Here is a 24,712-nt window from a genome sequence, read left to right as displayed (position 1 = left end):
CAAAGAGTTGAAATGTGTGTTTATGTACGTAGTCTGCTTCATTCACCAGTGGTCATCGCAAGAGCAGACTCCTGCATGAAAATGATGGAACCGGTTCATATCTCGGATAACAAGATCTCGCTGCACGATACTTGATATCACTTTCATAGCACTATGGCAATCCGAACATATCCGTAGATTTTTCATTATCAGTATGCGATTTCTTGATGATGGCATTCGAACAAGCCCATACGCCAAAGCCAATCTCTCGCTGTGAACCCACAATCTCTTATCCTTTTCTTCATCATCCATATCGAGCAGGACCGCATTCCGATCAGGAACATAACCGGCTCGTGTTGCTTTCATGTTAAGCCATTCCAGCATTCCATTTATGAGCTTCATATCCGGATGATCTGATGAACCCACACTGAAGAAATGCACATCACCTTGATGTTCTATCCAACTTAAACCAGGTTCCTTCTTGACACCCTTTTCCTTCATGCTTTTCCTAATGGAAGCAACGTTTGCCCATTGTTTTGCACCTGCGTACATGTTTGATAGTAGAACATATGTTGCCTCGTCCTTTGGATTGATCTTTAGTATTTCCTCTGCCGATCTCCTTGCAAACTCTTCATTGTACTGGTTCATTGAGGCACTAAGCATTGCCCTCCAGATCATAACGCTAGGCTCATATGGAATCCCTTCAATCAGATTCATTGCTTTGTCAAGCTGCCCTGATCTTCCAAAAAGCCTGACCATACACGTATAATGTTCCAAACATGGTTCAATACCATGATCACAAATCATCGACTCAAAACAATCTTGACCTTGATCTATTAATCCTGCATTGCTGCATCCAGACAGAACACCAAGAAATGTTAAACCATTTGGCTTGCAATCGCTACCCTTCATAATGTCAAAGATTCTCAATGCCTGTCTACCCAGTCCATGTGTGGAATAGCCTGAGATCAACGCATTCCATGAAGCTACATCTATCGTTTCCATCTCATTGAACACAGTTTGTGCGACTTTGATATCACCACATTTTGCATACATATCTATCAATGAGTTACTCACTGCAACCCTTTTGGCATTATTGGTTTTTATCGCCAGTCCATGAACTTGGACACCGAGCTCCATGCTCGCCAAAGAAGCACAAGCTCCAAGAGCACTTGAGAAAGTTACCTCAGTTACTGACACCTGATTTCTGAGCGCTTCACGAAACATGTTTAACGCTTTTCCTCCTTCGCCTAGATTCTCATACCCGACAATGACTGTGTTCCAGCTTACCACATTTTTACTTGATAACTCAGCAAATAACTTCACAGCGGTATCCATTTTCTCACATTTGGCATATACATCAATAAGAGCATTTGAGACATAGACATCCAAATCAAAGCCAACCTTGACCACAAGGCCATGGAGTTGCTCACCTAAGCCAGAACACTTTCCGATGGCACAGCCATTCAAAATACTGCTTAAAGTAAACTCGTTAGGGACAACAAAACCTTCTCTCATGCGAATAAAAATATCAACCGCCTTGTTGCAGAAACCGTTTTGACAAAAACGAGCAATCATAAAACTCCAAGGTACCACATCATTCTTTGGCATCTCATTAAACACTTTGAAAGCATCAGACATGTCTCCGAGTTGTGTATACAACTGAAGCAAACCAACACCCACACGAGGATCCAACTCATAACATGTTTTTAAGATTTGGCCATGAACACTCTTGGCGAAATGAAATGCACCTAGCCCAATACTAGCCTTAAGCGCCGTGTCAAAGGTGTAGTTGTTGGGCATGAAACCATCCATCCCCATACGAGACAGCAGCTGAAGAGAATCTTCGAAACATCCATTCTCTACATAGCAAGACACAATTCCTGCCCAAACAACAATGTCTTTGCACAAAATCCCCTCAAAAACAGATCTTGCACTATCAACAGAACCACAAACGGAGTAAGCATTAATAAGCGCAGCTCCGACAAAAGCATTGGAATCATAACCAAGCTTAACGATAGGAGAATGCAACCACCAACAAATCTCAGCTTTGTCCAAACTAACAAACAACTTCAAGAAAGATGTGAAGACGTGTGGATTAAGCTCATGACCCTCTCGATGCAACCTGGAATACAAACCAACGGGATCTTGACACGCATACCCTTGAGTAAGAGTAACATAAGAGACATTATTTCTCTCAGGCATTTCGTCGAACAGGTTCAACGCATCTTTGTCAAACCCAGCTTTCACATAAGCGTTGAGTAGAATGTTTGTGGCGAAAAGGTCCAAGCAGCTTCCTTTCTTCAAGATATCGCAATGAATAGCCTTTGCTGAAACTGAGTCGTTTTTCCGAATGCAGCGACGGAGCATTGTACCATAAGCATGAGAGTCTAAGCATGGGACTACCGAATCCGACCATTGCACAGACGATTCGGCTGTTTGCACAGAAAACCCACATTGTCGAATGCGATTGCATTGGATCATCAATCTACGACTCTCCGCAACATGAATTATTCTCAAGAACCCGATCATGCGGATTTCGAGCTGAGAGAGGAGTAGTGTCCAATCCGGTTTTGAATAAACCGGTCTATCCCAACTGAGATCAAATGTTTCTGGAAAAACCGATTTAGAATAATGAGATATGGGCCGGATCAGAAAGGTGTCATAGTGTGACCCATGTGGCCCAAATTCGATAACTAGGGTTTCTCCGAGTCTAAGGCTTCTTCACCTATAAAGTAAACTTTAGCTGTGAATTAGCCTAACAGACTCAGATTTCTCTCGTTAGATCTTCTTCAACATACTCTTCTTTATTTGTTTTTCCGTGTTTAAGTTTTGCATTTCGAAGCCAATATTGCTAGATTAGATTTTGTTTTGTTTTTCTGAATTTTGATGATACTTAATTTCGAATCGGAGCAGATGATGAATATTTTGCACTACAACGGTGCTTTCCTATAAATCATGCGGATTATATAAATCGAGCTTTTTAAAACTGATGTTCCGATTCGTCAATCTCCTTTTAATAATCTGTTTTGATTTTATTTTTTTGCTTAGTGTTAATAGCGGTGAATTGTAAATAATGTAACTTCTTCTTGGTTTGGGGATTGAATCTCTCTGTTTAGTATATTGAATGGTTTGTAGCAATCGATATTTTATCAGCAAATTTACAAGGATTTTCCTCAAATTTAGTATCCCTGTTTCTAAAGTTTCTTTTCAAATTGATGTGAATCAGATATTACAGTTTTTGTTTTTCGACGATTTGTTGACATAGGTTGGTTTTTTCTATTGGATTGATATGGCCAAATGTTAATTTAGTCCCTAGGTTGGTGCTTCCTCCACCGGAGCTATTTAAACGAACCAAATGCTTAAACCACCTTTTCATACTGGGATTAATCGGATACATAGATTTGTTCCAAACGAACTAGCTAAACTATTGAGACTATGTTGAATCAAATGATTAAATAATTAATTAATCGTACTTACGAAATTAGTCTTTAATAGTAGGGATCAGAATTGTTATAAGACCAAAAACAAAACATTCCTAGGTTAAGACTAATTTGAATCATTGGCTTTTAGAACTTATAGACCTGTAAAAAATGTTACTCCATAAACCTTGTTGGGAAGATAAAATAGATCAAGCAGTCCTGAAAAGATAGTATTTCGTTTCCAAAACAAAAACGTCAGTTTCGTACTCTCATGAGCCATTGTGTAGTTTATGTCATTGACTCATTGCCATTGCATTATGAAAAGTAGTTTATGTCATCCCATTAGATGATAATAAGAAATGATGACCTCATTTACGTTTTCTCTTTAACTGAGAAGCAATTTGCTTGTTTAATGTTGTTCTAATAACAAACTAAACACAAATATTTACGACACTAAAACATTTGTAACAAAAAATACATATAAGAAAAATATCCCAATATATGCCAGTGGTGTATATTTCAATATCAGTAAGCTACAGGATTTTTGGTTTCAATGAAAAAGACGCACATTAAATGGTTGTGTGGTTTTTGTTTCTTAAATCCGGACCAGCCATGCCACTGTTACTTAGTGCTAGTGATGGATACTATTCAATGAAAGTGGCAATGGTCAAAAAGAAACACACAAAGTACGCTCGCTCTGGCCTTCTCTTCTTATTCTTCCCAATTTACAATTCCACCAAACTCATGTCAAGACTTGAGACTTTTGACATAATTATACACCTTAGTCAGCATGACTTGGTCGTATTATATAACTAATATTCACGTGTTTCTTAATCTCGTTTCCATTATATTAATAATAAGGACAAACTAAACTAGACCAACCAATAAAATCAAAGATGAATGAGCACAATTCTTTTAATACGGAAGCTTCATGAGATGCTGAAAGAGGCGTGTTCATTTTCTTTTGGAAAAAAGATGGCCGGTACATGAAGTATCCGCGAAGACATGACCACACATGCAAAGTTTAATAATGGATCCTAAACTACATAAACTATATATATCGCATGCCCACATATACGAACTATATGTAGTCATGTCGCCAACATCACGAACATTTTTTTTTGGTACACTTTTCGCCGGAATTCGGCATTGACTAGTTTGACCGGCGTTGACCAACATAAATATTAAAAAAAAAAATTTAGTTTTTTAATATTTAGAAAATTATGTTATTGAATCATTTATAATATTGTATAATTAAAAATATATATACAATATTCAATATAAAAATATTTTGTATATATATTCAATGCATTGATTTTTATAATTAGTTAGTTTCAATAATTTCAAAACTAAACTAAAAATAAAACAAAAACCAATTAGGTAAAATAATTATAAATAGAAAATTTTAAATACTCTCTAGTCTAAAGTTTTTTTATAATATGTTGTTAATTTTTTTTGTATTATTAAAATAATTTTTTGTAATAATTTTAGATACAAAAATTAACAACATATTATACAAAACTAACTAAAAATTTCATATTTACAAAACATATTATACAAAAATTTCATATTTACAATTATTTTACCTAATTGGTTTTTATTTTATTTTTAGTTTAGTTTTGAAATTATCAAAACTAACTAATTATAAATATCAATGCATTGAATATATATATACAAAATATTCTTATGTTGAATATTGTATATATTTTTTTAATTATATAATATTATAAATGATTCAATAACATAATTTTATAAATATTAAAAAACTATATTTTTTTTTTTTTGAATATTTATATTGGTCAACGACGGTCAAACTGGTCAATACCGGATTCCGGCGAAAAATGTATCGGAAAAAATTGTTTATGATGTTGGCGACATGACTACATATAGTTCGTATATGTGGGCATGCGATACATATAGTTTGTGTAGTTAGAGATACATTTTTAAACTTTGCATGTGTAGTCATGTATTCGCGGATACTTCGTGTAGTTAGCCATCTTTTTTTCTTTTCTTTTCCAAATAGTACTAAACCAAATAAAACAAAAGTAGATGTCACGAGATAACAGAGAGCTTCTTAAATTAAAGTATCAATGACATTAAAGATAATAAACATTTAAAAAAACAATACTAATATATATATATATATATATATATATATATATATAATCTTAGAAGGTAACGTAATCTCCTAAAAACGTGTCGTGAATAGTATACGATTTAGCAACGACGAAGAAGGCTTCAAAAGAGATTGGGAATAGGCCAAATCCAAAACGAACATCCATGTCTTCCAAGTGTGGTTGAAAATAACAAATTTGGTCCATGTCCCAATCTAAAAAAGAGATCGTTTAGGCCGATGTCGGATAGTAAGGAGATGTTGATACTAATCTGCAAACACAAAAAGACGAAAAAGAAAATGTGAAACCGCGTTTTGTAGTAACTTGTAGTATTATAAACAGATACTGTATTTCTTTCGCCTTATGGTCCAATAAAAACCAAACAAAAGTTCAATTTTCTTTCGGTGTTTCTCCTCATTTTCTCATCATTAATAAATCGAATCATTTTGAAAAAGATAACTTGTCGGTGTAGCAAGCTGAAATAGAGTCAAAGCCAACGCGTTTTTAAAGTTGCACTATAATAACCTACGTAATACCTCTACTACTAATCTCCATTATCTACTACTACTATCTACGTAGAAGCATGTGCTTTGTTGAACAAAACTAGATGAATCTTAACTTGAATGAGGGTAAAAGAGGCAGGACCTTAATTACTAGTAGTATCTTAAATAAATTATACTAGTAAAAAAAAAAAAGTCGACAGAGGGAGAAAAATTAAAACCTTATTTAATTATTTGTGGGGTAAAAATCCTTGGATTGTTGAAGAATATTTACCTCTCCTTGCGCTTCTCGAGAAAACGTTGCAGTGATTTTCTCCTGGCGATGGGAAGATCTAAACACACACATAAACCATTTCCTTATCAGAAATTAAACCACATGTTTATACGTTTTAAGTATAATGTTTATAAATATCTAAATAAATTTTAGGGAATCTTTGGCATAATCTATAGTCATTCATATCTAATTAGCAACAAAATCCTCTCTAACAACAAACTCTTCTTAGATCTACACATGCAACAATATCTAAATAAGGTTAATAAACTCTTGAAGAATCAAGCACTAAGTGAATTTTTTTGTTAATTTTTTGTACTCTACTAACCTCCTTCTAGATTCTGGCCAAAGAGCTTTGTTGGTCTTAGAGTGGTCGGGGGAATTACCGAAAGATCTGTCTCCATCGACGATTCGTCTTTCCTAGAAGCTGTTTCCGTAGCGACCTTCATAATTTCATCAGCCTTGTTACGAGACACTTGGAAAACGGAGACGGTTCCATTGTAAAAGATCGTCATTGGAACAGTTCCCGAAACGACTTCCGTACTGGACCTGAAGAGAGTTTTCGAAAATTTGAATTTCAAAAAATTTCTTCTTTCCTTGTAAGCGCCAAAAAAAATATTAAAAAAAAACTTTACCGGAAAAAAACAAAAATACCTGGCGAGAGGCACGTGGAGCGGAGAAATCGGGATCTGAGGCTGATCTTCCCTTGGTGTAGACGGAACCGAACGAGTTTTGGCTGATGAATCGGAATGGTTAGCACCGGAAGCTAACAGTGATTTGATAATCTCCGGATCGATTTTCGAAATCGCACCTTGAATTTCTGTAAGGAAATTAATTCCAAATTTTTTAAAAAAGAACCGATTAATCGTTCAAAAAAAAAAAAAAAAGGTGAAAAGAAACCTCGGAAACTACGACGGCGGTCGAGAAATTTCTGGAACTTAGGCTTAGGAGCGGTGTTGGTTTGCTTCTTCTCGAGGCCAAGGAAATCGAGTTCTACGGTAGCTTTCGACATCTTTCTTCTTTGATCATAGAAAGTGAGAGCGATCCAGAGAGATGAAGTATTGGAGGAATAATAAAGGATTTTGATTTTCATGTGAGAGTTTTTAAAATGTATGTATACCCGTTTGATATCATTAACGCACGAGGTTCATGCTTTCTCTTTCTTTCGGCACAATTGGCAACGCAACCACTTTTTTCTTTTCTTTGTTTTTATTAGGCTCCCAACCTCCTCTTATCTAATTAATTTAATGATTTAAAACACATGTTAAAATTGTTTAATATACCTACTGTAATTGCTACGCAGAAAAGAAGATTTTTTTTTTTTGGTTATTTTATCCGGAAATAACGGAAGTCCAATGAACATAGTAGTGATGTTTTTAAAATATCTTCAAATTTTGGTGAGCATGCTAACATGTTTCTGTTACTGTTCGTCACATTGGGTTCTTCTGACATTTTACGTTTTTCCTACTCTCTAGTCTATGATCTGTATATTTTTCTCGAGACATGTTTTTCTTTTTCCACTTTTACCTTTTATATGATTTTAATCTTGCAAGTACTAGTATAGCAAATCACATATTACAGGTCAGTCTTATTGACTTTTTTTTTTTTTTGTTGTCTTATTGACTTTTAAATAAACAATATTCTTGACATTACTATTCAGGAATTAGTTGACCTAATAATAATACAACTGAATTTTTTTACATTTTTAAACAAGAGTGTACACCAATAAACTTTCATCATATTCAGAAGAGTTACCAATAAAACATACAAATAGAGATTCAGAACAATAGAATGTCGGTGGTGATTTTAGTGTTTTAATTTGAAAAAGTTTAAATACAAAGATTTTCAAACCCATTGGAATGTAAAGAAAATCTGGTCAAGTTGGAACGTGGAAGTTGGAAGTTTGTTTTCTGCCAAACCAGAAATGACCGGTCGATCGTTTGGATGATATGTGTCAATGTTTTAATTTTACCTTTTTAGTTTCACATTTTGGCATTTTGGGTGGTGTTTTTTCATATGTATCCGCTCCTTGTGTTTTCTTTTGTTGAAAGGATATGTGGCCGCTCTTTTTTCTTTACCAGATTTACAAATTTCTACATTTTCCTCCAACAAAGTTTTAGAGGGATTCAATGAAGTCACGTTTTTCTATCTTGTGAAAAGAAAACCTTGAACCACTTCCGAATTAAATTGACCTCAATTTTCTTATCTTCTGATCAAATTTAAATTAAACTTGATAACTTATTATATTGCATGTTAACTTAAAATAAATTAGCAATCATATAATTCACTGAATATATTGATTAACAAAACTAAAATAAATTAATGAATGTGGCTTCAAAGCCTTGAACAAATAAATAATTAAAAAGGAATTATGTATTAAAAGGAAAAGAAGTTTATGTTTGATGCCGAAAGAGAAAGAGTTTAGATGCATGTCTTTCACGTGTTAAGAGATGTAGTAGTAGTTAATGTTGTTAATGTCAATACATCATTATTCACTAGGCGGCAAGGCGCACTTCTCCATCAGTTTCTCTGCCTGAGTCAATACGCCTTATTTATTCTTTTCTTCCTTGGAGGATTTTCACGTTTTTTGTCAGTGCTGCCGATTTTTAATGTCGATGTATTTTACAAGCTCACTAATTTGCCCCTCTTATCCATCTTTCATATACGACTTTGCCCTTCTTTTACCCCTTTAATCTCATCTAAGACAAATTATAAAATTTTCAAAATTTTAGAATGCAATCTTCAAACGAAAACAAAAATATGCAAACTGTAATGTTAAGTAAATTTCATCATATTATCAATTGTTTTCTTTTGTTAGTTTGTTGCATAAAATGTAATAGAAAAGCCCCTTAAGGTAGTAAACCCATTTAGAGAAGAAAAACTCATGATTTGGAGTAGTATAGCCCATTTGAAGAAAGTAGATGAAACGGTAGTTTTCTGTTGTCGTTCATCGCCGAGAGACCATCCATAGTGTTTTTTTTTTTTGAAGGGCTTGCAATTAATAAATTTAAGAAACTAAAAACTTACAGGCCCAGCCCGGGCAGTATTATATGGGAAAGACCCAATACATGAACAGATTTAGTAATCAAAACCCAATAGAATAAACCCACATACGTAATAACCCAATTAGAACCATAGTTAATGTGAGATCAGACCGTAAGCGAGGGATCTGTGAAGCTGAAGAGGCAAGTCGTTAGTATTGAACTTGGAAAGTCGGCAAAATCAGAGTGAGGCAGGTTCGGAAGAGAAGCTTATCTGAGAGTCGGCAAAATCGAATAAGAAAGAGGTCTCCAGATCGCCTGAGAGTAACTACATGCAAAGAAAAGATGGTTCCTTTATGCAAAGGAGACAAGACACAAAGAGACCCCACTAGAGCATCGATTGAGGATGAAAAGCCAGGTTGGAGTTGTCGGATCGATTGGATTGGTTCGGTGTAAGAGAAAAAATAAATCAATGGGCCAAATTTACTAAAATAAAATGCAATCAAAGTTTCATATTATTAAAAGATTCAAACCAAAACTAGGAATACAAAACCAAAGCCCAAAATCATTAAAGTTTTTAATCAACTATAACAAGCGACTTATACTCATCTTTAGAAATAGCAGCCTCCATCATCATCATAGGATCAATCTCTCCATCATGCTCCAAAAACATTTTCATCAGATTCTTCGAAAACCCACTTACTAAAGCCACTCCTTTCTTGTTTCCCGGCACCGGCGTTGCTCTCGAATCCCTCAAGTTCCAAAACACTATATCCGGCACAACTTCTCCATACCCATTCTGTCTATACTTCCTCACAATTACATCATAATCAGTTTCCCATCCATTAGTCCTTGACTGCCTTCCATATGCATTGCTCGAAGACGCTTGATCAAACTCCATATCACTGAACACAAACACCCTCTTGATCATCTCTTCCGGTTTCAGCTTCCCTTCTACCGCAACTCTCAGAATCAAGTCAAACACTTTCTGAAAATCAGTGTTCATTCCCCATTGCATATTCCTCACAAACTCTGATTTTGATCTCAAGTCGTCTCCTGTCACCAAATGCATCTCCGGGTTTTGGCTGAAAGTTATAAGCTTTCCTCTCCATGGCTCTTCTGATAACTCAGAGACTAGCAGACCCAAAGCGACTGAAACCTCCATTGGATCACCATCCATAGACCCTGAAACGTCACAGATAGCGATACAATTCCTCAAAGAACCTTTCTCTTTCAGATCATCCACCGTTCGTTTCCATTGCAGCTCAGCTACTTGTCCACCGTCTCCACCGTCTAAATCTCTGATTATCTCGTGAGGTAACACAGCACCAGCAGCTACCTTGGTTTTCCCCGTCTTTGCATCGTCAAGGTATTGCTGAAACCTCTCTGCGTCGTGATTCAAGAATATATCCTTGTACGTCTTCATTGCCACTGATGCTACACGGTTGTACGGAAGGGTATCCCAGTTTCTCGCTCCCATGTAGACTTCAGGGAGTTGCAGAGTTTTCCGCAGAAGAACAAGAACTTCTTTCCTTAGACGATCACGAACTCTGTAGGCATAGTGAGCTTCGTCAACGCCTTCGTATTCAGGGAATGATTCTCGAGGAAAGATCTTCCTAGCAATGCTCTCGCAGAGAAGAGTTGCTTTGTCAAAAGAAGAATCAAGCGATGGACACCATTTAGCAGCAAGAGAGATTTGGTTTGTTTGGTCGGATTTCAAAAACTCAAGATCTCTCTTTAGTTGATTTGCGAATAGATCAGAGACGCGTTCGTGGAGATACCGATAGTCTGGATCATGAGAATATCTTGTAAAAGCGTCCTTCCCCATTGAAACCTTCTTTTTCTTGCGATCCAAGCTTGCTCTGGCTTTCTCCGCTTGGTTCTTCCTCTCTGCGTTAGCTACTCTCAGCTCCCTTGTGGCCACTGGCTTCCTTTTACCACCGCGGCGACCGGATCCACGTCCACGACCACCATAAGGACGACCGCCATATGAGACACCCGAGTGATTGGGATAGAAAGGAGCTCTTCTACCTCGAGATGCTTCAGTTTTCCTCCTGAACCTTTCTGATTTCTGGATCTTCCTGATGTCAGATCCTTGTAGAATCCGGTAAAGAATCTCTGGGAAATCTTTAAAGTATCCAAATTGAGAGAGGGACTCGAGGTTACAAGCTAGAGTTTTGGGATGACGACCATGGAGCCATAAAGCCGCCGTGTAAAACCCTTCCTTGTCGGATTTTCCGGTGCCACGGACTCCACGAAGGTTACAGATAAGTTTGAGAGTGGTCAAGGCGTCGTGGTCCCAAGCTCCCTGTAACCACTGCTCCAGAGAGTCTTTAGGCGTGCTTGGAACAACGTGGAAGAAGAAGTCGAGGCAGGGGTTGCCTGAGGAGAGGTGTGTGGCGGAATTGTTCTCGGTGTAGCCCATGGGAGGAGAAGAGATGACGTTGACTCTAGTTGAGTTGTTGAAATTTGAGACCATTGCGTCCATGAAAGGGTTGCTGGGACCAGAAGTTGTGATGGGTTTTGGGAGGAGAGAGTTGGGATCTCTGAGCTCTGGTGGACCAAGCAACGGAGAAGGAGGCATGGTTTTTGTTTAGAAATTAGAAGTGATAGATGATAGAAACTATTTAGAAGATTGTGTTATTGAATTAAGGAGGCTAGAGGCTGCACCTAATATACATGTGAATAAGCCGACTAATTAGCTAGAGCTTCCGAAAATTGTTACAAACTGATAAGGATAACTTCTGTTTACAAAAAGATCAAATATATCCTTATATGTATATGCATAGAGAACTTAAAATCAATTAATTTTTTATGCAATTCACTGACTTGGGGATCACGTTGTTTGGAAAGACTTTTGACTTTATATGTTGTATTATAATAGTCAAAATTGATTGGCCAAAGATCCGTGGAGGCGGCGAAGGAATCAACGATTATAAAAGTCTCATTGATTTATGAAATAAATATCTCTAGGATTCAGTCCACCACTTGTCATCTCATCACTAAAATATTGCTCTATTTTCTAGATGAATCTGACGATCGAGGAGTTCGAATTATGTAGTACTAGTTTTGAGTATTTTAAGGATTCAAACAGTAAACAACGTGGAAAGTACAGTACGAAACCAATAGATTTACAGAAATAAAAAAGAAAGTCATTTATGTAAGATATGGATGGTTATTGCCTGCCATGCTAGCTGTGACGACTGACGAGATCGCAGAAATTACTAGCTTACATGTGAGTTTGGTCTAATGGATACTAAGGTAGAAGGAATAAGTATTGCAAAGATTAAGTGAGTTTGGTCAAGACCGTCTAGTGGCATTTTCTGTGATCTTCTGAAGATTGTTAAAACTCATAGTTTGATTGTGGCTTGGGGTAAACAATTACAGCTCTAACACGGAAATGTATAGAATTCGGCTCAAAAGTCCGCAATAACCATTAGAAAGAAACTAGTACTGCAGACGAAATCAATAAATCAGTGAAACCAACTCTGATCAACACACAAATTGAGATTCTGAGACTCACAAAAGTCCAGCTCTGATACATAATTTACATAAACATATAGAAACATGAGCAGCAAAAACCAACCACACAACTAAAGAAAACCAAAGTACAAAACATTAAGGAATATGCTTTAAACAGACACAGAGCCGTGTGCGGTTTGAGAATCCGAGACTGAGCCGTGTGCGGTTTGAGAATCTGAGACACTGGTAAGCAGATGATGCGTAGCCTTCTCATAATTCACAAAACCCATGAACCAGAAGTCATGACCATCCACCGTCGTCACCTGAATATACTTCTCAGGCGGAGTCTCTTTCACCACCACCGGATTTACAGTCGCAACATTTCCCAAAGGTATCACCACCTGCCACAAAACCATCAAACATCAAACAACATTGTACTTAAACTTTTATCCCACAATCTCCAAATTCATTCTTTTACAAAAACAAGACTTTACCCGGTAGTAGCTCCAAGATTCTTGACCAGAAGGTGCTGTGAAGTACAGAGGACGATCACTGCAAAAAGCGACGCGAGCATTCGAAAGATACAGAGTTCCAGCAACAGGACCTGTCGTCGTTGAGAGATAACAAGCGAAAGTTTTCTTCAGCTTCTCGTTTGGCTCTGTTCCAAAGATCTGTCTGAAAAGCGACTCGAATCCTCCTTCTGTTATCGCTTTCGCCGTCAGATTAACCTTTCCCCACGCTGTTTCCGACATAGACGGCCCTGTCTTCACTGCAGAAACAAAACCCACGAAATCCGTCAAAGACTCAAACTTGCTTGGTCCAAATGCTCCAATTAAGTGGAAGGAGACTTACGATTGTGCCAGAGGTTACGTGCGACGGTTTCAGCCTTGCGACTCCAGGTATGGAACATTCCGATGACGGGTTCAAGAGGGTTGTTATTATGATTTTCGACAGGAGAGTAGATGACGTACGGTTGATACTGCGTCTGCTGGTTATCTCCGGCGACCCACGCCGCCGCTTGTTGGTTATCGGGATGAGCCACGGGAGCTGCAGGAGCTCCCATCACGTGAGTACCCCATTTCTTCTGATCAGGAGACGATGAAGAAGGTTCTGGTTGTGGCTGTGGTTGGTGCTCTGTTTCTACAGTTTTGGGTTGTTCTTGATCAACGATCTTAGGTTGGTGAGTCTCTTCTCCTTGCGATCCTGTCATGTCTGAAATTTTCTGAATTGGTTGATGATTCTAGAACGATCTTCTTCTTCTATTGAAATGGATTTTGATGGATTGTGCTTAACTTTGATTTTAAATTTATAAGATTGGATTATACATATAAAACGCGGTTTTGATGATGTTTTACCTTTGGGATTAAGAGTTTGACTATTTTATGCTGGATTTTGACATTTTGTTTAATCCTTAACCAATAAGAAAAGAACACCGATATAGTTTAAGAATTGTTCTTGATAAGTACAAGATTTTAGAAACATACTAGAAAGGTCTCTGTGTCATTCAATGATTATCAGATTTTGGTGAATCTTCTTGTATGTCGGCAAAGAAGGCCTAAACACGTTGTTCTTTTGTAGTGGATCGCTGGTTTAGACAATTAATAGCCCAATAAATGTATTAAGTTCTTTCTTACACAGAAGGCCCATTAAGTGTGGAGTCCCTCTATCTTCTAGACGGGTGATTCCTTGGAATCAAAATATCAACTAATAAATAATCTCAAATTAAAAGTACACGCGTGTAATCGTCAGAGATTTGGAAATTTCCTTGAAACTCCATCTACCTTCTTACGCGTAATTTCTCTGGAAAATTTCATATCATAAGTAAAGACTCTTCGAAATCAGCTTCGTCATTTTCTAAAATACTTGTTCGCTGTGATTTTGCTTCATCTTAAATCGTTGATCGTAGAAATAAAGGAGATGGCGAAAGAGGGAACAACGGTGATCGGAGTTCCGTATTACGCGGGGCAGAATCCGTATCAGGCCGGAATTGTGCCGCCGAATGCTATCTATGGTGATCCGTTGGGTGCTCCCATTCAGCAAACGATTTATCGAGACACACCTGCTCCTTTCAATTGCCTTTATTGCGGCGACACTGGTCTCACCAATCTCAGGTTTTCACCTATACCATTTTAGAGTCTTGTTCTTCTACGACTCGATTATAATAAATCGAGTGAATTTGCAATCGGCAATTTCAATACTTAGTAGAAAAATTAGCACCTCTAATCATTATTGCCAGTGGTTTTTGAGTATGAGATGAAGAATTTAGGTTTTGTTTGATCGATTGCTTCAGGATTCTCAAACTTGGATTGCGTGTTTCATTAGCAATGTTTGATCAACGACAGCTTTTTTTTTGCATATGAAATGTGAGATTCTATATGAACAAACTGTTACAAAACTCATTGATGAAGCCAGTTATTGTTAATTTCTCTCAAAAAATATGTTTAAGCTGATAAGATAAAGCTACTGCTTTGTGACTCTTCTGTTGTTAACAACATTTTGCCCTTATTGGTGGAGTTATTTAGATGGTGCTTAATTTCAGGATCTCTTCTGTTTTGATCCCTGCGGTGGTTGATTTTAATGAAGTTAATCTGCTTTATGTTTTCGCGTTTCTCGGCATTTGTGTTTAGGGCCTACATTTTTCATTCTTCTGAAGCATTTTAAGAGCATGAGACTGTACTTATTCATTGTCACAACCTTTTCTTTTATGTGCTAATATTCATTGTGACGACCTGTGGTTTACGTTTTCTTTGTTTGTGATATGTATTTTCATATTTGGATGTGAAACAGATCGAAACCTGGTGTAGCTGCTGTTGTTGCTTGCATGATGCCGTTTATGCTTGGATTCTGCTTTCTCTGCCCTTCAATGGATTGCCTCTGGAACAAACAGCACCATTGTCCTCAGTGTGGGAACAAGGTGCTTTGATATGTCTTCTTCTTGCATGCAACTCGTGTCATTTGTTTTTTTCTTTCTATTGAAGATTCATATGATTGATTTGTTTACAGGTTGCTGACTTTGAGAAATCAGATCCCTGCCTGGTGATGGATCCGCCACAGTGGAAGCAACCTAGTTTCGCGCTCCCAGCATGATACAATGTCTTCTTTTTTCTTGTGATTAATATTGCTTGTGAAGTTGAGTCGTTCTGTTGCATGTACTGGAAACAATCTAAGATCCAGAATAACCCTATAGAATGTGTGATAAATGGAATATATATTCTTCTGTATCGTTTCACTGATTCATGAATGAACCCTCTATTGTCTCGACTCTTGTGCTTTCTTGGCTATGACTCAACAAGACTCTAATCTTCATGTAGAGAGATTCGCTTCGTCTTTTAAAATTCCACAGGTAGGGATGGTGTGATGGGCCAGTCCTAACCAGCCGCCCAGTTTGAACCTGGTTCTCTGGTTTAAGTGTTCAAGATCTACTCTGGTTTCTGGTATATGAACCATGGGACCAGTGCTTGGTTAATCTAGAAACTACATAGGAAAATGACGTGTTCAGTGTGTTTAAAAGAGGGCCAGACTGGTTCTTGAATTTGCAAAATGGAAAAAAAAAACTGATCAGCAGATGGGCTCGTCCTATGCAGGACGGTGCTGGTCCACATGCTACAGGTTGATCATAACAAAACCTACAATCAGTTTAGGCAGATATAGTAGCCTTACAAGTTACAACTATCTCAAGTCACAAGTCCCTAAGCCCTCTTGCCATGGCTCTATGTGAAACTAGCACTTTAAGATCATCGCATTCCCTCCTTGGGCCTCTCACATACTGAATTTTGTGGGCAACTTCAATCTTGGCTTCTAATGTATGTGCAAAGATATTGAAATCAGTATTAAGTTTGTAGGTTTTAGTATCTCTTGAGTTTATAAATTCAAATATATATTCATTTACAGTTTTCTTAGATTAATTTTTATCTAGCAACACAGAATGTATTGTTGCTAAATTTTGAAGAATCATAAATTTGACTCTCTGTTCTGTCTGCAGGGCCTTACAAAAGTATTACACTTCTCCTGTGAGTCTTTGATTAAGGGTAACATCAAGTCATGTTCATAATCCCTCAGCAACTTGATGAAGTTTGATTTTTTTTGTTTTTTTGGAGTTTGATAGACTGGTGAATAGGGAGTTGCGTGCAAAGGTAAAAAGGCAGATAAATTTTAGTGCAATACAGGTGTGCAACTGTAGTTGTCACCAAGCATATGCCTTGTCTGTTGTTTAAATGTTCAAATTGCTTCTAATCACAGAAGCCTCTTCTGTTTTGTTGGAATCTGGTAACAGTGAGAGTTGCCTCTTCAGCGTGTGAAGTGGCTTTGTTAGGTTATTTGGGACCATTTTTTTAGATGTCTATCTATAGCAAGAATTTTAAGGCTTTGATGAAGTTTTGTGATAAGTTCTTCGCTATAAAAGTCTAATCATGCCTCAAAAAAGAGTCAATTAAGGAAGATACAACTGAATCTTTAATGGGGTCCATGGTTTTACAAAATTTTCAAGAGATGTGTAGGATTTTGCTTGGAGATTGGAGGAAAGAAAGAGGACCACAAGAGGAAAGCTAAACATGTGATGTAAGTAAAACTACTCCTATATCAAACCCATTTGTTATTTGTCATTATGTCTCAGAAAGCTGAAGCTGATCCTCAAGTCACTCCCTCACAAGGGGTTTTGCTTCTTCGCACGCAACCTCTACACAAAATATCAAACACTATCTTTTTCGCGTGTTTTTATCTATATTTTACTAACCAAGAGATTCTGAATCTTACCGACAAAATGTTTTGGACTGGAGATCAAAGCATGTAATTTTGTTCTCTTTTTGATTGGTTGGTTTTTGGCTTAACTTGGCCTACCTCCCACGATAGATTTAACTGGTTGAATTACCAACTTCAAAGTTTTCTTCTTAACGTTTTGATTTTGTATCCGACTGGTGATCAAAATAGACACTTGGGGTCTTAATTAAGTAATTAAGGGGTTTAGGTTTGTGTTGTCATCAAGAAATGAATAAGGGAAGAGTCACATCTCAAGTTTTTGCTTAGAGTCTAGGCAACATGTCTTTGGGGACTGACGTCACCCTCTTCTTTAAGTGCTTTGTAATAGGACTTATGGGAACGGGCAAGAGCCATAAAGAGATTCTGACTCTAAACCCAAATAAAACTATATTGACGAATAAATTATAAATAGATTCTCTTGCAATTTGGGTTTATTTGAGTTTGCTTACCCAACTAGGTTCATTCTTGTTTTATGTAGTTTAATTATGGTGTGGTGGTTGGGAGAGAAAAAAGAAAAGAATTGGATTTCAGGATATATATATATAGCTCTAATTTTTTGATAAATGATGATGCACTTTAGTGTTTCTTGTGAAAATGTTCTTAGTATTAAATCTCATTTTATGCGCTGTCTTTTTTTGTGTTCTCAATTATGTTTGGCTATTTACACTAGTTTGGGTCAATATATTCATTAGCTTTTATATCAAGTTTAGATTTGGATCGGTTGGATCAAGTCTTATTGAATTGAGTTGACAAAGTAATATGCATGCTTACATTTAGCGCTTTCAGCGTTTATGTCTATACTAATGTTTACGTTTGTGTATGCATTTAGCATTTGAGTATAACACTATAACCACATTCACTTATTGTCTTATTGACATGCATGCAATTATTATTATTATTATTATTTTTTTTTTGATCAGACATTCATACCAGTCTACCTCAGACTCGAACTCGCCAACTCGGTCTGGTAGCTCTATAAAAGCACTCCTCTAACTAGTTCATAGCCAATCGCACTTGGGTTAAACGAGTCTAGTTAATGGACAAATTATATTCTCTTACAACTAACTACTAGCTAGCTAGAGTTCCTTTATTAGTTTTATTTAGTCTAACATTAAGACAATAAATCTAAGATGGATATACATACATATTGAATGTGGTTGGTGGAAGTGACACATAAGACATAACCATGCGATATAAGTAAGAAAAAGGCGTGTGGGTAATGGAAGATTTGTGAAAGTGTGTGGGTCTCCCACGTCTTCCAAGTCGCAGCCCATTTGGAATTTTATACAAATTTGAATCTCACGAAACACAAGTCAGCATTATACGACTCTTTCCACCTTCTCTTCCTTCTTTATTTTCTCCTCTTTTCTTTAATCATTTTTTCATGATGTGTATATTTCTTTTCTTTTGAATATTATTACTGAAATTGCAAAAAAAAAAAAAAAAGGTAATTTTGAGATGCACTTTGCTTATTGTACACATATATATACATTATACATGATACATCGATATGTCACAACCAGGATCGTCATTGTGACTGTGAACTAGGGGAAAGTAGAGATGAAAGTCAAATCTCATTATCGGACTACTATCGTATTGTATATCACTCTTTATCGTACCACTTATCTCTAATCATATATATACATATTTATAAGCAAAATAAGTTCTCACCATCTTGTATTTCAAATCATCAACCATTTTTTTTTTAATTTTCAAATAATATAATTAAATAATGAAAATAGGTTGAATAACCACAAAATTTAAAATTATTAAGTTTTAAGTGAATGTTTGTATAAGTTTGGGATTAAGACAAGTAACTTAACAAAAAAAGTCACTGTTGATCTATCAGATTTCCTATTTTTTCTTGGTTCCAAAAACAAGTCATTTATCATCTGTTTTTCTTTTTCTTTTCTAAAGTCATTTATCTTTTCATAACTTTACATAAATAGAATGGTATTTTATTTCTGGAACAAATAGAACACCCCACTTTTATGTTTTGCTAAGTAATTTATTAACATCATGTTTAATTCGATGTTGTTCCAGTAGAATTTTTCAGAAAATTTATAATTAGTTCTTCACTGTATCGTTACCAATTAGACAATTAATATGTATTTGGTTTAAAATCAAATTAATTAAATGTATTTTAAATCACATGAATGTATGCGCCATTCATGGTTATTCTCTTTTATTTGATTGTAGTATCATATTTGTTATGGTTGATACTTGATAGAGTATTAGATTATATATAGTTCAAAATGTTCTGTATACAAAAATTTGTGCTACACCGGTACTAATTTAATATCTTTTATCCCTATATAATCAGAGTCAAAGAGTAACTTGTGGGGAAAACAGAACAAAACATTTGAACAAATCCACTATCCACTATATCTAATGACTAATAGCAATAATGCCGTACGAAGAATCCAAATGGAAATTTCTCTCTTTGTGTCGGGAAAAATATTCTTTATCTTTCCTTGTGGCATACGGAACATGAAAACAATCCTTAAAAAAATTAAAAGATGATAATAAAGTTGTTACTTAATTTCACTCAATCGATAATCACTAAGTTGATTGGGATTGCTTGCAAGTACAAGAAATCGCAACTATATGCCTCTACCACCACTAATATCGAATATGTATATATATGAACTAGAAAGAAAGCAAATATAGGATATTTATTCTTTTAATTTACTTCAGCTAACTTAGTTATTCAACATAAATCAAATGCCTAGCTATCCCGACTCTTTTTTTATCAATAGAAAATAATATTGGTTTATAGTTACATGAGGTATACAAATATAGAAGAATATTGTTTTGTGTCAAATTATCACATAAGAATTGTTTTGTGGAAAATGCCAATATATAGAGGTTAGGCTTTCGAAGGTATACAGATGTTGATGAATCTAAGAGTTAATAATATTATCTTACTTTAACGAAGTTGTCTTAATTAATTCGAATATTTAATGCGCTATTTTTCTTCGGTAGGTTTTGTGTCTCACTTGCTCGAACACTCATCAGACCGTTACCTAACTTTTCAATTCAGTTGCGTAAGGCATAGTAATTCGATGGAGACAACAGTAACAGATGCTGTTAAAACAGAATTCAGTAATTCTCATAGAATGTTTTTTTTTTAATAATTGGAGTAGGTTTGAAGATTGGAATGGAATCTTAAGATAGAGAGAGAGAGAGATTTGATCCTCTTGGAATATATTATCCTTGCGGAATTTGGTTCTTATTTGTGATTCTTTCAACCTCTTATGCTTGTTTCTTCTTTTTGCTCATAAATAAGTTATATCTTTCCATCTACTTTTTTATTTGAATCGATTCTTGTATAATTTTCCTTGTAGTCCTTCCATGTTAGAATCCTATGACGACATGGATTATTTTTCCATTTATTGAAAAGATATATTCAAAAATTATCCAATGTGCGAGTTTCTTTTTTTTTCACTAATGAAAATTATCAAGAAATATTGTTCTTAGAGCAAATTAAACTATTAAAAGGTAATTTTTTACACCAATTCCTCTTAAATTACATGTGCAAGCAAACATCTTTTGAGAGTATCTCTGCTACATTTCTTTTGAGAGTATTTCTTCTGCAATCTACTAGTAGGAAAATTATTGGTTCGTCAATAAGGACACACTAAAAAGAGGGAATGCAGGTGGGATATTACTATTTTCGGTTTCTTATTTTTTGCAACAATATTTTCGGTTGTTTAATTTTCCGAAATAGCACTTCGATCTCCATTAATTATTTGTTAAAAGATTAATTCCATTTTTTCTTTTGGACAAATACGTATCCTTGAAAGATAGAGACGTGATGCTGCTCACCATTCCTATTTTCCCTCTCTCTTTTTCTCTACTTCTTCTCACCTTTATTGTCTATCTTCTCTTCGTCTCTCTTTGGATTGTGAAGTGCTTCAAATATTAGGATTTTTGTACATTTATTAACCTTAGTTCATTTCTCTATTTTTGGTCTGATATCACTAATTTTAACCTCATATTCATCATCTTTCTATTGCGTTCTCTTTCCCTTAATTTATACGCTCTTTCTCGTCATTACCCCTAAATAACTAAATTAAATGAACTAATTATACATATAATTAAACTACATGGCACTTAAGAAAGATGAAAGGAACCTTAAAAAAACTGACTTATACAAGTTAGGGGAAAGATTATTAACTTTGGCATTTATTAGTGGGGACATTATTTGAAATCAGATCACTGATCATTGTAAACCATGAATAGCTTTTTTGGGTTTTTTTTCTTACGATATTTTGTGTTTGAAATGTGTAAATTTATACTTGTGTTGTTTCCACCGAATAATTATGACCTTTTTGACATTAAAAGAGGTAAAACTACTCATCACACTCTTATTACGTTTTGTGCACTTTTGACAAAAAGCTCTCTTTGACAGCCTCTCCGTGCCATTATTACCCTTTTTAGTTGTAATCCTCCATGCATAATTGTAATCATATACACACAACTACAAAAATACAGCTAAAGAAAAAAAATAAAAAAACAAAGAGTAAGTATTATGTACACATTTTAATAACATCACAGTCACGTGCAAAGAGGAAATAATTTCCTCTTTAAACAATACTAATACATACCTTTTTTTAATAATAACAAGATTATTAATTTATTACTATCATTTTTAAGTTTAAATACTCTTTAATAATTCCGGCATGGGATCGGATTGTCATGTCATGGAGAGAAACCCAAACGAACGTGTAAAAAACAAGCTACATCTTCTTTATCTTTTTCCTTTTTTCCAAATAAAATATATATTTTCCGTTTGTGGTAGCATCTCCAAATAAAGAAAGTTTATACTCTAAATTTGTACAATGACTTATAAACATATATGTATTGCAATAAGTGGACCGTTGGAGAAGAACTGAAATTTGCTTGAGAATAAAGTTAAATACATTTTCCTGAAACGGGTGGTTAATTACTCAGATAAAACTCCAACCAAATTTCACGAAATCATATAAAAACCGAAACGAAAGAGAGGACAAAGATTCGTTTTCAAGTAAAAAAAATGGAATAAAGGAAAGAGAGTCGTATTAATATAAAATTATTATAACTTATTAAGATAGTCAACATGAAAATTAAATTAAAGATTTCTTCTGAAACTATTGCAACTACTGGTCTCTTCATCGGAAGAAGAGAAGATCTCCGTCGTGACTCCACTTGAAGCATGATCGGAAGAAGGAGAGCTAGGCAAAAGGTTCAAATCTGTTGTCCTTTCTTTTCTCATGAAATCGAAGAAGATTGGTTTCGTTTTATCATCTGTTTGGTTTGTTGTAATTATATCAATTTGGTCACTCGAATTATTATTATTAATATGTCTAAGATTCCGGCTATCTCCGTCGTCGTCGTCGTTCTTGTTACCGGCTCTTTTCTTCAAGAAGATACGACAGAGAACCCAGTTCTGAGTGGGACCCATAGAACTCTACAAAAATTAGAATCTAATTTAGTGGAGGAGATTAAACCGGAACCTAAACCGGAAATTGAGAGAGTGGGAATATGTACCGGAGGGGAAGAAGAGAGGCGATATTCGTGCATGATCCAATCGGTTCTGGAGCCATGAGGTGGTTTGCCTTTGTAGAACACAAGAGTTTTCTTCAAACCAACGATTTGATTTCCTCTAGAGGTCACAACCCGTTTATCAATACCGGTAGCTTTCCAATAACCAGACCCAGTTGCCCGGTTAGACCGGTTCCCATTTGGGTACTTAGCCTCTCTTGTGCTAAAGAAGTACCTCTCCTTCTCCAAATTGCCTGAAAAACATAGAGAATCTTATGAGCCTAAAGGTCAGAGACTCGAAATTGAAAACTTACTAATTATAGCAAGAATCAGAAGGGCTTACCAGGTAAATCCCAAGGATCAGCTCTGCAAACATCAAACTCAGGGATGATTGAAGCTGGCAAAGGAGAAGAACAAACTTTCCTCTTAAGGTATTGAACAACAAGTTCTTCATCAGTAGGATGAAATCTGAATCCAGGTGGCAATCTCAAGACACCATTCTTAACAAGTTTAACATTATCCATGGTTCCAAACACAAGGAGAGAGAAGGAAGAAGAAGAAGAAGAGAGTGCGGTGTAGGAAGAGGGAAACAAGGAAGGTGTGGGGTTTTATAAGGTAGAACAACTCCTTTTCTTTATTATTATTTATTAGTATTGTTTTGGCGTAAACCATACTCAATCTCCTTCCTCTTCTTTTGACGCCATTTTCATAAATCTATCTTTTCTTTTCTTTTTTTATAATATTCATTCATTACTTATATTTTTGATTATGTCTCTCAATTATTATTTTTAGTCGGTATCTACCTCCTCTTCTTTTGTTCCTTTTTGATATGTAAAGTGTAAACTCTTCAAACATTTTTTTTTACCATAAATAATTGTCTATACAAATGAAAAGGACTACTTTATTAAACAACTCCGTTTTTTTTTTAGTTTGTTTAAAGAAACAAATTATGGCTTAATCATACACTCAAACAAAAATAACGTGGAGGTTAAAATAATATTTATGTTCACTACAAACATTAGCCAACCTAAGCTAAGTCGTCCATCCAATTTGCTTGCTTTCAAGTATTAGTTTAGATTAAGATCATTTTCCTTTTGGTATTTAATAGATCCAAGGGCATTATGGTCATTTACATTAATTGAGGTTTGTGAGAGCCGGTGGAGTTTTATAAGTGAGAAAAGTTGGGTCCATTCGGGACGGTCGCGGCTAAAGCGGTGTTGCTGAAGTCAGCTTACGTCATGCTGACAGCCGGAGCTCGCCCTCTTCGTCTATTTTTACATATATACCCCTTTGAGATTCCATATTTGAAACTATCTCCACAAATATTTAGGATTTTAGGATTTTTTTTTGGAAAAAAGATGGCTAGCTACACGAAGTATCCGCGAAAACATGGCCACACATGTAAAGTTTAATAATGGATCTTAAACTACATGAACTATATGTATCGCATGCCCACACATACGAACTATATATAGTCATGTCGCCAACATCACGAACATTTTTTTCTGGTACACTTTTCGCCGGAATCTGGCATTGACCAGTTTGACCGGCGTTGACCAACATAAATATTAAAAAGCAAAAAATTAGTTTTCCAATATTTAGAAAATTATGTCATTGAATCATTCATAATATTGTATAATTAAAAAAATATATACGATATTCAATATAAACATATTTCGTATATATATTCAATGCATTGATT

The 24,712-nt window shown here is 35.6% G+C and overlaps 6 protein-coding genes across 10 annotated transcripts; 1 reads left to right on the top strand and 5 right to left on the bottom strand.

Annotated features, from left to right (window-relative positions):
• Positions 1–5: 5 nt before the first annotated feature.
• LOC9307625 (putative pentatricopeptide repeat-containing protein At5g13230, mitochondrial) lies at positions 6–2,880 on the bottom strand. The gene has a single exon (XM_021023024.1). The coding sequence runs from the start codon at positions 2,509–2,511 to the stop codon at positions 43–45; it is 2,469 nt and encodes an 822-aa protein (XP_020878683.1). The 5' UTR covers positions 2,512–2,880; the 3' UTR covers positions 6–42.
• A 2,527-nt stretch (positions 2,881–5,407) lies between these two features.
• LOC9307624 (protein TIFY 9) lies at positions 5,408–7,388 on the bottom strand. 5 transcript variants are annotated; one of them, XM_021022698.1, is made up of 5 exons: positions 7,187–7,385; positions 6,941–7,106; positions 6,673–6,835; positions 6,237–6,347; positions 5,452–5,786 (listed from the first exon to the last, which is right to left on the bottom strand). In XM_021022698.1, exons 1-4 carry the CDS (start codon positions 7,377–7,379, stop codon positions 6,246–6,248), a joined length of 624 nt encoding a protein of 207 aa, XP_020878357.1. In that variant the 5' UTR covers positions 7,380–7,385; the 3' UTR covers positions 5,452–5,786; positions 6,237–6,245. The 5 variants fall into 5 exon arrangements, with proteins under 5 accessions (XP_020878353.1, XP_020878357.1, XP_020878356.1 ...); XM_021022697.1 differs by having other exon boundaries at positions 6,615–6,835; positions 7,187–7,383; XM_021022699.1 differs by having other exon boundaries at positions 6,290–6,347; positions 7,187–7,383.
• Positions 7,389–9,275: 1,887 nt separating this feature from the next.
• Positions 9,276–12,033, bottom strand: LOC9307623. The gene has a single exon (XM_021022693.1). It carries the CDS (start codon positions 11,849–11,851, stop codon positions 9,845–9,847), a length of 2,007 nt encoding a protein of 668 aa, XP_020878352.1. The 5' UTR covers positions 11,852–12,033; the 3' UTR covers positions 9,276–9,844.
• A 637-nt stretch (positions 12,034–12,670) lies between these two features.
• LOC9309672 (GEM-like protein 5) lies at positions 12,671–14,113 on the bottom strand. Its single transcript, XM_002871506.2, has 3 exons — positions 13,582–14,113; positions 13,224–13,498; positions 12,671–13,130 (listed from the first exon to the last, which is right to left on the bottom strand). Exons 1-3 carry the CDS (start codon positions 13,937–13,939, stop codon positions 12,900–12,902), a joined length of 864 nt encoding a protein of 287 aa, XP_002871552.1. The 5' UTR covers positions 13,940–14,113; the 3' UTR covers positions 12,671–12,899.
• Positions 14,114–14,446: 333 nt separating this feature from the next.
• On the top strand, positions 14,447–15,992 carry LOC9307622. The gene is made up of 3 exons (XM_021022700.1): positions 14,447–14,840; positions 15,517–15,643; positions 15,733–15,992. Exons 1-3 carry the CDS (start codon positions 14,647–14,649, stop codon positions 15,814–15,816), a joined length of 405 nt encoding a protein of 134 aa, XP_020878359.1. The 5' UTR covers positions 14,447–14,646; the 3' UTR covers positions 15,817–15,992.
• Positions 15,993–22,492: 6,500 nt separating this feature from the next.
• On the bottom strand, positions 22,493–23,883 carry LOC9307621 (NAC domain-containing protein 83). The gene is made up of 3 exons (XM_002871505.2): positions 23,354–23,883; positions 23,017–23,264; positions 22,493–22,936 (listed from the first exon to the last, which is right to left on the bottom strand). Exons 1-3 carry the CDS (start codon positions 23,532–23,534, stop codon positions 22,598–22,600), a joined length of 768 nt encoding a protein of 255 aa, XP_002871551.1. The 5' UTR covers positions 23,535–23,883; the 3' UTR covers positions 22,493–22,597.
• Between the last annotated feature and the right edge of the window lie 829 nt (positions 23,884–24,712).

Source organism: Arabidopsis lyrata, assembly GCF_000004255.2.
Source record: "Arabidopsis lyrata subsp. lyrata unplaced genomic scaffold ARALYscaffold_6, whole genome shotgun sequence".
NCBI classification, from domain to species: Eukaryota; Viridiplantae; Streptophyta; class Magnoliopsida; order Brassicales; family Brassicaceae; genus Arabidopsis; species Arabidopsis lyrata.
Note: the sequence above shows the minus strand (reverse complement) of the source record. Positions and strands in the feature narration are given on the sequence as shown.